The 12,359-nt window shown below is 42.7% G+C and overlaps 1 protein-coding gene across 1 annotated transcript in view; it reads right to left on the reverse strand.

Moving 5' to 3' along the window:
* LOC119646595 (endoplasmic reticulum metallopeptidase 1-like) overlaps nucleotides 1-12,359 on the reverse strand; it is a 56,303-nt gene that overhangs the window by 26,312 nt on the left and 17,632 nt on the right. The window contains exons 3-5 of the mRNA XM_038047089.1: nucleotides 7,552-8,219; nucleotides 7,408-7,492; nucleotides 7,228-7,348 (exon numbers count right to left, since the gene is read on the reverse strand). Of these exons, the coding sequence (XP_037903017.1) occupies nucleotides 7,228-7,348; nucleotides 7,408-7,492; nucleotides 7,552-8,219 (874 nt within the window). The remainder of the gene's footprint in view (nucleotides 1-7,227; nucleotides 7,349-7,407; nucleotides 7,493-7,551; nucleotides 8,220-12,359) is intronic.

A 12,359-nucleotide genomic window follows, 5' to 3' on the forward strand; every position in this document is an offset into this window, starting at 1 on the left:
TCTCCAGACGGGACCACTTTCAACCAAATTGACAACGTGTTGATCGAACGTCGCCACCTCTCAGCCTTGATGAATGTTAGAACATATAGGGGTGGCAATATAGACTCGGATCACTATCTCGTTGGCATGGTGCTCCGAGCTCGAATAACAATACCACCTAGAATCCCCTCTGACAATCAGGTGACAGTGAACACTGAATCCATCTACAACACAGCCCTCCGCGACACCTATAAGAGGGAAGTGGATGCCGCAATAAGCGCAGTCAACAAAGGACCTAGAGATGAAGCATCAACAAACGATCTTCACAACCACCTGAAGAACATTATCATTGATACGGCCACAAACATACTTGGCCCCAGCCGCAAAAGGAGTCGGAACGGCTGGTGTGACGATGAATGTAAGCTAGCAACGGAACGGAAGAATGCCGCATACGCGGCCATGCGCAGAGACTTATCACGTACTCCGTCGAGCGGAGAAGTGACTTCACAGACGAAAAAAGGAAGCCTGGGAGAACCAACAAGTCTGTGAACTCGAAGAGTACAGGGATCAACCGTACCAGGCGCGCAAGTTTTACCAACAAGTGAGCAGGATGAAGCCTTATACACCTCGATGCTCATGCTGCCGAGACAAAGAGCATATTCGCATTTTGAAGCGTCATAAGTCGCCAGGAGCCGATTGAATTACAGCCGAATTGGTTAGATATGAAGGCGACCAGTTACACCAAGTGGTTCATCAACTTGTGCTCAAGGTGTGGGACAGCGACCCAATGCTTGATGACTGGCAACGAGGTATTATATGTCTCATACATAAAAAGGGGCATATCACACAGTGCAGCAATTATTGAGGTATCACGTTGCTGAGTACCATCTATAAGATATTCTCCGCTATCTTGCTAGGCCGGATAGCCCATACGCCCAGAACATCATTGGCCCATACAAAAGACGATTCACTGCTGGCAAATCAGCGACAGATCATATTTTCTCTGTGCGGCAAGCGTTCCAGTTAACCCGTTGGGGAATTCCGTCCCCATGTACTCTAGGAGGGTGATCAGATCCGAGTCTGCAAGGAACTCATCTGAAGTGGCTCTGCCACGAAGCCTCACCGGAGGTTATCTGGTACCATGGCAACCGGGATGGCGTTCTGAGAGCATATGCTCCAGGAGAATTCTTGGAGGATGTGTTCTCGGCCCGGTTATTTGCGGTTGGCCCCCTAGTGGGAGTTTCATGGTGGTTGTGGTTACGCCTACATCGCGGGCAGAGCTCCTCGGAGCTCAAGCGTGGAGTTGCACTGTACAACTCGGGCGCTGTTCCCCTTAGTTGCGGCAGAGGTATTAGATAGGCCTCGCATCCACTGGTATGAATGCTGAGCCTGCACTCAGTATAAACCAGGACCGCTGTGCTTGCATGGCGGGGCTCTGATTGTGGTCACAAAATCAATCCGCGTCCGAAGAGGACCGTGGGATTAAGCCTTCACGGCAGGTACTCACGTTAAACCCCCAGGACTTTCGTGTGCGGCAAGCGATCGAAATGGAATATGGACACCAGTTGCACCATCTATTCATTGACTTTAAAGCCGCCTATGATAGATAGCCAGGGTAAAATTGTACACGGCCATGAGAGAATTCGCTATCACTACGAAGTTGATAAGACTGACTAGGCTGACCCTGACCAATGTGCGAGGCCAGATAAAAGGAGCAGCATCACTCTCAACACCATTCGACATCAACAACGGCCTACGACCGTGCGTCCTCTTTGACCTGGCCCTCGAGAAAGTGATCCGTGATGCTGAGGTAAATGCAATTACTGGCCTATGCTGACGATATCGGCATCATGGGAAGAACCACCCGAGACGTACAAACTGCCTTAATCCAAATCGAGCAGGCGGCGCGAGATCTTGGGCTGCACATCAATGAAGGCATGACAAAGTATATGGTGGCAACGTGAGCATCGAAAACCAGCCAACCAATAACATCAAACCGCACTGGTCACACGGGAAGAATAAAGATAGGAGGAAACAACTTTAAGATCTTTGATAATTTCTCCTATCTAAGGTCGAAAATTACAACCGATAATAGCCACGATGAGGAAATCCGCGAATGGTTGTTGTCAGCCAGCAGAGCCTATTTCAACTTACAAAAACTGTTCCGCACGAAACGTCTCACCATAAGGTCAAAGCTCTCACTGTACAAGACAATGATCTTGTCAGTCCTCATGTATTCCTCGGAGACTTGGCCGCTTGGCCGCGTTCGAAAGAAGAATCCTCCGAAGAATTTTTGGACCCCTACATGAGGACGGACGATTCCGTAGCCTACATAACGACGAAATATATGAGCGATACAATGACCGTCATGTTGTGGATAAAACCTGACTCAATAGGTTATGATGGGCGGGTCACTTGATCCGTATGGATGAGGATGATCCAGTCCGGAAAGTCTATAAAGGCAATATCTATGGTAGAAAAAGAAGACGAGGGAGACCTTGCCTAAGATGAAGCGATGGCGTAGGTCAGCACGCCAGACAGCTTTTAGGGATATCGAATTGGTGGACCTCGGCGCAAAACCAGGATATCTGGAGTTCCCTATTAAGGCAGGCCTAGAGCGGATACCGGTTGTTGCGCCGTTGATGATGATGTTAACAGTGCAATGAAAAGTATTTGTGAGTAATGAAGTGAGCCACAAAAATTCTGACATTGGCGCTATATCCGCAGAAAAGCTCACTTATGATGAGGATTGAGGAAAGAGCAGGGCTGATTAAACAAATGCCCAGAGAAGTGGCGGAAATCAAAATTTTGATGCAAAGACCCGATCACTAATTTATGTAAAGATATAACAAAGAGAAGAACCTTTGACAGCTGTGAATGTGAAAGAAAAACAAGTTGCAAACCGGAAGCTTGGTAGTTCAGGTATGAAAGGTTTTTTTGATTTTAATGTAAGAGTATTTATACATAGCTCGTAGTGTATATGCTTTGAAAATACCCAATATTGAATGGGATATGGTACCCATATTTTATCTCTTAGGGAGTAATAATTTGATGCAATGGAAGCAAATTTGGCCTACCATAACTTTGTTAATAAGTAAGAAATTATCCAGTATGATGTTTCCTATCATTTTACGAATCTGGGATGTGCTACAAGGAATTCGCACCAAATTTTCAAAATAAGAATAATAATGTGCTATTATTAACTTTATTTGAGCAGATATCGTCACGTAGGTAGTTTGAGGCCTAGATTCCATGTGCACGGACCAGTATAATTTATTTTAGACTTTTCAATTGGGTAGCTTTGGACCCCTTTATTCCTCTCTTTCGCTGCCAATGACAGAACCAACATCTTCGTTGAGAAGTATTAATTGAAACACCTCATTTGATACCTCACATGGCTTTATTCAATGATCCCTTACGTGTATGCCTGCTTGTGATAAAGAGAGAGTTGCATCGCAGCAATTCAAAAAGTTGTATCAGTGAAAGGTATATACCACAATTTGATAAATTATTAAATTTTAAATTAAATTTTGTAGCATTAACACCAAGCTCCTCACCCGTTATAGCCAGCTTAGATGGTGTAAGAAGCATTTCATCTTGACTCTGATCCGCGTAACATGCGGTGAAATTGGAGCTATTAGAAGCAAAAGACCGCAAGATAACAATATCTAATATTCACCCGAGCTAACAGTATCTAATATTGAACTGGGAAATATATATATCGCTAAGGTTGTGACTCTTCTGTGAGTTGGGGATTGAGAATTCACTCAATCTATGCGTACAAGCATTGCAAATCTTAAATTATTTTAGTCAAAGGGCGGCCAGATGACAACAGTTACGTCGTTTCGCTATCACAAAATGATACAAAGCAGATTCCGTAACGTGGATACGCTCTGTCACAAATGTATCGAGGGCTTCCAAAACGCTCGGTTTCTCCAACTTGAGCTGTTTCAGCACTTCTGGTGTTAAGAGCTTGTATGGTGGGACAGGTATTCTCTCATTTGCGATACTGTACTATTGGACCAGGAGGGATGTCGAAAGTTAGTAAATATGATGCCATATTAATACTAACTGCATCCACGAAGCAAAAGTTACGGAGAATCAGTGACGATGCAGAAACAACGGGGTTTTCTTTGAGAAACTGAGTTGAGTGCAGGATAGGCTTTCTAACGGCGAGATTATGATAATGATAGATACTTTACACTTACACTTAAAAGATGGTGTTGGGAGCGGTACTAACAACAATGACAATTTGTGGACCCTCTCGTCATTGATGGTAAATCGTTCAAGTATAGAGCCTGCCACAAGCGATAAGTTGTCAACCACTTTCAGGATGGAAGTTGAAAAACTGGACTTACGGTGGAAATGTGAAAGTGGATCGATGGACCGATGCGAGTTGCGACACAACGTCAAATTTCGTGAAGTACAACGTAGCGTGCATCTTGACAAAATGAAGTTTACCATTACTTTGGTGAAGATAACACTGAACTGGGACCACCTTGGCCAACAAAGCTGCTGGTTAAGATTCCTAGAATGGTCTCTTGTCTTGATTTTCACAATCGGAGGGATGCTTAGGTTCTCTCTACTGTAACGAAGGTAATAACCAAAGTATTCCGTTGTTGTTGTTGTTTTTTGTTTGTCTCCTGGGACCAGGAAGGGTACCATTCTAAACAGGACCTGATAACACCCACGAGTACACCAACGGGAGTGATAAGCAGCACTTGGTCTATGCTGCCAGAAACGCACTATCGTTTATGGCCAAAAAGAGCCAAACACAAATTTATTAAGTTTGATTATTTTTTTAATTAGCCGACTTACTTATAAACACATAAGTGTCAAAGACTGCCCGAACAGAATGAACACTTCTTGCAAGCTTAACAGGCATTAGTTATTAATGTCATTAAAATTAATTCACACAAAGTCCAGAAAACTAAGATACAATATTCCTTCGGATCAAATAAAAAATCCTCCATCCGAAAGGAGGGTTCCTGAATTGCCTTCAGAACATCTACAGGGGAGGGTTCGACTAAGCTTGTGGGACTAGAGCCTAGATCTGTACAGACCTCTATATGGGCGAGTTCATTTAATAGCTGTCACCCATACGCCGGGCACCATAGAACTTTTAAAGACATAAAAAGGGGAAACATGCAACGGCATGTATTTTGCCAACTAGGTGATGCGATGACGTAGCAAGTTTGAGTAATTTACAAGTATGGAGAATGTCTGTAATGATAGCAACCTTCTCCTCACCCATTCTGGAAGCCACCTTGATGGCCTCAAGCACGGTAAAAAGTTCAGCTGCCAAAACCGAACTGACATCAACGTGAGACTTGCATTTCATCCGGACCAACCATCGCATAGCCAGACACACTACGCCAGGACCAGAAAACTTCTTGATTTGAGGCCTTCCACAGCTCTGCTATACGCAGCCGAACGAACATAATAACCAAAGTAATCCTATAAATATTGAGTAACACGTCGAAAGCTTATTCGATAGGGAGTTGGCTATTTCCGCAGGATCCTTCTTCACATTGACACTCTACGGATCATTGTGGACCAGGTGTAGAGTCCAGATCTCCACCTTCCCCTACTTTTCATCTATTTCCAATAGGGGGTGTGTTTCTGCTTGCTCTACGAAGATATTAACAGCTATTATGAGAGCGACATGACGGCGCAAAGTATTACGTGTTGTTTCCAAAGGAACTTGAACTTTAAAGCGAAGTATACCATGGTTGCATTTTGTCAGCGATACTTTTCCATCTCGCTATCAGTGACGTCCTTCATGCCGCCATGGAGGGCTTCAATGAATGATATCATCTTCCCTTTGCGTACCTAGTTAACCCTGACGGTATCTGTTTGTTTTCCCCTCCAATTCATGGATTTTCATGGGGTTGGGATGAAAATAAATAAAAACAAAACCAGTGGTTGGAGGACGTCCTATTCTTATTTGCAATGATAAACCCAAAGTTTGTATATCTAAGACGCGTTGTTTTTGCCAGCGGTTGTATTAAACTTGATATAACTCTACGCATTAACAGCGCTACATCTTTTGTCACTGTTTTGTCCAAAATACTACTAACTCAACGCCGAGGTTTTCGCTGTACTGTTATATGGGGATAGCACATGGAAAGTCAATGCTCCAAACTATTGCGAACTAATGTTTCCATCGTTGCATCGGGCTAGTCTGCCTTAAGTCAATAACAAATGGAGAATGTCGTAGACGTACGCGCCAGGAACCAGGATATCCGTGGGCCTGGCGATGAGAAGGCAGAAATGGTAATTGATAGGTCACATGTTTTGAAAGGACGACAATTCCATTGCGAACTACGCTATGGAATGAAGTCTTCTATCGACTGTTCGCCGAGATAATTTTAAAATTTTGACCGCTAAATTAGCTGCTACGATTTGCAATTGAGATACGAAATACAACGAAAAAAGAAACTGACGGTCGCTCTAGCCTGGCGTCAAATTTCAACCAAAAATGTCAATCGGAAAATTATATATCAAACCATTTCTATTAATTTCGAAAAACAACTATTGCAAGAACCTGAATTTATACAAACACATGACTTTGACTTTTCCGGCCATCAAAATTGGGAAATTTTTTAATTGGAAAGAGTGTGCCAAAATGCTAAGAAATTCTGTAAAATGAAAACGAAAGTAAATATCGGTTTAAAATTTTAAACAGATATTCTCGAAGAATTTTTCTACCAAAACTACCAAAAAAATAAAATGCAAGAAAAATGTTTGACAGTAGGGTCCCCCCTTAATAGGAAACTCCAAACATCGACCAATTTGATATGTCGCAGATAATTCGCTAGTTTAGTAAAAAGTCATTTTGAAAAGACACGATTTTCATGACGAAATGTTGGACAGGGACCAGTGAATAGTGTTTTTTTATTCACATCGCACATTATAAGGAGATCCCCATCATTTATTTCCACTTGCCACTAAACGTGTCACTGTAGTATCACCAGGCGTAACAAGTTGCAGTGTTTAGGCGCCTCTAAAGATGCCACTAAATGTTGGTAGAAGCAAAATTGGAAGCCAATTCACGGTTTGGGATACAGAAGTAAACACAAACTCTTTCATATTCACTGAGGGCACTATTGCCTTCCTACAAACAAAGCAATGTTTGTCAGGTTCGTCTTTACTTCTGTGCATTACGGAGATACAGGAGGTAATACTAAAGAAGTTTCCATGTTCTGTAGTATGCCTATTGTTGGAAAAATTAAATGAAATTCTTACCTGAAAGGCCACCTATATCGTGGAAAACAGTATAATCTGTGTTCGATGGAATGTAATGATTTTCGTATGCTTCTTCCCCGATTACAGATGCAAACGGATGGTTTGCGTCTTTGACATAATACTGTAATAAAACGGAAGAAAGTTAGTACTCTGAAAAAAATCAATGCACTGTTCTTATACATCTAGCATCCAACGACTCCCTGGATCAGATTGAAAGAGCATCTCCTTTCCTCCCACTCCCATGCTTTCTAGGTTAATGAATGCTCTGAAATGATAGAAGTATATCGACGTGAATTTAAAATTATTGAATGATTCCGCTCTTACCTTACAAGTCCTGCCCACTTATGCTTCGTAATAAACGCACGAGATGCAACTAGTCCATTTTCTTCATCACCGTTAAATAGGAAAATGGTAGTATGACGTACAATTCCTTTGGATTTGGTTAAATCACTTAACAATTCCAACATTGTAGCCACCATTGACCCATCATCTCCTGCCCCTGGAGAACCAACTACAGTATCAAAGTGACTATTAAGGAGCAGTGCATTTGTGTCGTTTGAACCTTTCGGCGTAAGCTTTACAATTACATTTTGAATGGACTCAAATAGTGTTGGATACCCAGAATCATAAAAGCTCCCAGATGATATTTGAATGTCCGTGTCGATAGTGTAAAGGCCTTGTGATTCGGCAGTAATTTCTGCTATTTTGTCAGTTAAAAACTTGACTGTAGTTACTTCGTTTTCTACGGTACCAGTTGGTCGAGGGCCAATGGCAACTAACCCTTCCAAGACACTTTTTGCTCTAGCAGCAATGAATCTTCCGGGATGAGCATCGCCGTTGTTTAATGGCGTTGGCAATTTAAAAACAGCTATGAATGGAAGCCCCACTATCAGGCATATTGACGCAAGTATTGGTATGATCCACCACCAAGCTAATTTTTCTTCTGGAGGTTCCACTAGTTCGAAATCTTCCTTTCGAGACCTAAAGTGCATCTGAAAACAAAATTATTACTTAAGCCCCAAGAAAAGAAACTTTTATATTTATTGAAATTTAGCTGATACATTTCAAATTAAAATCCTGTTAAGAGTGCGATTAATACGTCGTGGTCTGACAATGACAAAATACTCTCTTTTCATATTCAAATCTTTTAAGATAGCGATAACTGCCTGCCTGTTCGACAGGGAAGTTAGAGTAATTCTCCCTACTGGTTGCCGCTGCCAGTCCTCAAAGTCCTTTCTCCTAAGCAAAACGTCTCACCCCGTTCCTAATCTACTTCCCTTCCCATCCTCAAATCCGCTCAAGCTCAACTATTCAAATAGCGAATGGAGGGTTTTGCAATCTTTCCGTCAGATATTTATCATGATTTACATACAAATAATACGAAATTGTAAAATTGACAGACCAGTAGCTTACTCCAAACTACAAACAACTTTGTGCTCCCGAAATATATATCTACACTTTACAATAAAAATTGCAGTTTGGAGTAAGCAACTGGTCTATCAATTTTAGGCTTGACAATATCTAACCTTTTACGATGTTATATTAATTTATATTCTAGAGTTGTTTCGCCAGATTAAGTTTTCTTACAATAGATTAGGTTTGCTTTAAAATTGTGATATCCACTATATATGAATAATAATGTCAGGTCAAAACAGTTCAAAAAACTATTTCCTTTTCGGAAGTCGCTAGTGACACAACACAAGGAGATTTGGGAAAACTTCGTTTATAACTGGAGAGATCACAGTCCTAGAATAACTCTGAAAAATTTCAAATAACAGCCATTTTTTCCGACATTAGAACCATAACAAGTCGGAAAACCAGAAGCTGGACGCTTCAGCTATGAAAGGTTTTGTGTATTTCATTTATAAAGACTTTTGAGTGTGAATTTGTCTCATTAGCTTGCGGAATGTACGCATATATTATGAAGAAAGAATATACCCGGAGAACCCCCTGCCCGTTGGCGACAGTTCTGGACCGCAGCCGAAAAGGTGATTGCAGCCATCAGAAAGAAGCTTAGGTAGGAAGAACTCATCCGAAAAAATGAAGGCGAGAGAAACACGAATATTAACATGAGCGCAGAATAAATTCTGAACCAACCCCGCGACATAATACCAATTGGGAGTCCCGCGGGGAGAGTGGAAGGAGAAGGAGGTAGTTTTAGTGGGTAAGAGTCCCACATAACCGTGTGGCAGGAACCAGCGGTAGGATTTGAAGCTTTCCACCTTTTATCGGCAAAAAGAAGACAGACAGATCGACAGTAAACCGATTTTAATAAGGTTTTGTTTTACACAAAACTTTAAAAATTGACAATAGAAGGTTCCCGCAAATAGACAAGAAGATGCTGACCTGCCTCCCAGGGCTTTTATGGAGGATACATATGTGGTGCCTTCACAGGAGGAAATTGATCCGGAGGGAATACAGGATGGCTGAACCAACTCATTAGCAAGAAGCGCAACCAATACCGAAACGGCGTTTGCCGCCAGTAGGAATGTAGGAAGTCACTGATAGAACCAGAAAATTGAGACATCGTGACGCGAGGTCTACGGATTATTTTGACCCTTAACCCGTTTGAGTCGCGGTAATAAGTCTATATATAGAAGCAAGCGATGCCATGTTACGGAAAACTCTGTCTTCGGGCGAACACGAGCCTGTAAAGCGCTGTATAACAAGTTGTTATAAATAAATCTACAGTTTTTGCCAAAAACAGTAAAAACCCTCTTTTCACAGTTGGGGGCGCCACAGCGGAAACAATACAGTAAGTTCAAAAACGATTCAAATTAACCATCTTTACGTTGTTTGTATTTTTCTGTCCATCCTGACTAACTTCCTCTCCTCCATCATCCACTTTTACTTAAGGATTTGTTTTCCAAGTAAAACACATTTACGACTTTTGTCGACATTTGTTTTTCAATATATTGCTTTATCTATACCATTAATAATAGAGCGCAACATCATCTAAATGTCCGCTTCTAGAATTATTGAGATCTTCGATTCTTTTAAGGTGATTTTCGTCGACCACAATCTGAATCTTGCCTTAAATTTAGATATACAGTCACTCTAGCATTGCAGCTGTTTCACTATATTCTGTGGCGACCATTTCAGCAGGTTCGCGTAGGTAGCGGATAAAGTGGACTGAGGAAATGAACCGGAGATTCGTCGAGCGTTTCCCACAATACGGACACGAGATTGTGCAGCGGGTTGCAAACCAATATCGCTTTATTACTCACAACGACACCATCTCGGGCATTATCAGGGAGCATATTCGGAAACTGGTGACCAAGACTCGATAGGGCCAGATGCCGCGGCATCAACAATAGCGCGTTGAACTGCAGGCAATAGTTTTAGTACTCGTCAAAGCACTCTCATTCACCGCACGGTTGAAGTCTCTGCTCAGATTCGGGACGGATTCCAAAGAGCGTGTATAAAAATGTTGGCTGTGTGCTGAGATGTACACGGTCGGTTGGTACGTAGCATAACTCAGGTTATTAGTCGGCCGAAATTTTCATCCTTCCTCACTGCAGGGATCACCTGCCTCGTTTCTAAGAAAGAGACGGTGCAAGACCCCGCAAATGTTAGGCCGATTATTTTCTTACCAACCCTCCACAAATTAAAAACGCCTATTATTAGTGTAGGTAGTTATATGGGGTATATAGCCACACCTTTGACGCCAGCATCGAAACGAACTGCTTGGAGTTGTAAGACAGACAAGTAGACGCTAAAGAAGTCTCTTTAGCTGTTATATCAATTATGTCAAGGATTTCGAGAGCGTCCCCTAAAACTGGCATCGATATCCTACATTTGCATTGCATTGATCTGAAACTAATAAAGCTTTTGGCGCCAGTCATGCAAGGGTGGCATGCATCATCTGCATCTGAAGGTACCACCACCTCAAAGCCTATCCGTATTCCGAAGGAAATTTTCCAGGAGGAGTCGTTGAGTCCCATTTGGTTTTGTATGGCACTGAATCCCCTTCCATGGCCACTGAATGATCGTAATAAAGAGTGGCCTAGTGCAAAGAGCGTGCTAACACACTTCATGTACTTAAATGATATCATGTTGTATGCTGATACTGGTTTCCACCTTAGAAATCTGTTGCGAATGATTGAAATGTTTAGCGGTGATATCCGAATGGAATTTGGATAAGACAAGTGTCGAATCCAAGGCAGTAAGCCTGCAAAGGTTACCACGAGTCAAATGCCGGACAAAGCATTGGTGACCTGCACTAGAAGCTATGACCGAGACGGACTTCTCCAAGTACCTAGGAATTCGGCAAGGAACCCATTCTCAAGTTAGTGATCTGAAGGATGCTCTTTAAGTAATCCAATTAAGTAATTATGATTACTTATTATTTTTATTGAAATATTTAAGCGAACTCAATGCGAATTTTATACAGCAAACTCAACGCGAATTCTATACAGTAAACTCAACTCAAATTCTATTTTCAAAAAAGGACTTCCATATTCTTTAGCAATTTTCAACTTAATAATTAAATTCAGTGACAGGTCTGAAAAACATAATTACTGCGATCTTCCACTCCCTTGGTGTGCCACGCAAAGTGGATAGATCCGCGCCATCTATTCGCTCGCAACATTCGAAATAAATTTCGAATGCTGCGAATCCTGCCGCGCCACATCACTCCGCCCCCAGATGAAACCTAGGGGGTTTCAGCGACTGATCCCCGAACTTCGTTCGCCGTTAATCCACAAAGCGGACACGACGTTGCTTCGGGGCGCACGCGGGTTTCAGCCTGGACAAAGAGACCGCCTTTTTGTGACCACCGATCTCGAGCTGGAAGAAATGTTCTCCCCGCTCGAGAACGCGGTACGGGCCCTCATATGGAGGCTGCAGCGGCTTCCGGACGGCATCCGTTCTGATCAGCACATGCGTGCATGTGTCCAGTTCCTTGGGCGAACAAGCAGGTATGGACGAGTGTCGAGTGGGTGGTGTCGCCTTGATGCGCCGGAGATTGTCCCTCAGCAGACGCACCAACCCCGACTCCGTGAGACCCGATCTCTTGTCGAAGACCGGATCGCTTGGGAGTCTTGGGTTCTCCCCGTAAACCAGCTCCGCGGGGCTGGCAGCAAATTCCTCTCGGCGGGTTGTACGAAGGCCGAGTAGGACGAGAGGCAAGA

This window comes from Hermetia illucens, chromosome 1, assembly GCF_905115235.1.
Source record: "Hermetia illucens chromosome 1, iHerIll2.2.curated.20191125, whole genome shotgun sequence".
Lineage (NCBI taxonomy): Eukaryota > Metazoa > Arthropoda > Insecta > Diptera > Stratiomyidae > Hermetia > Hermetia illucens.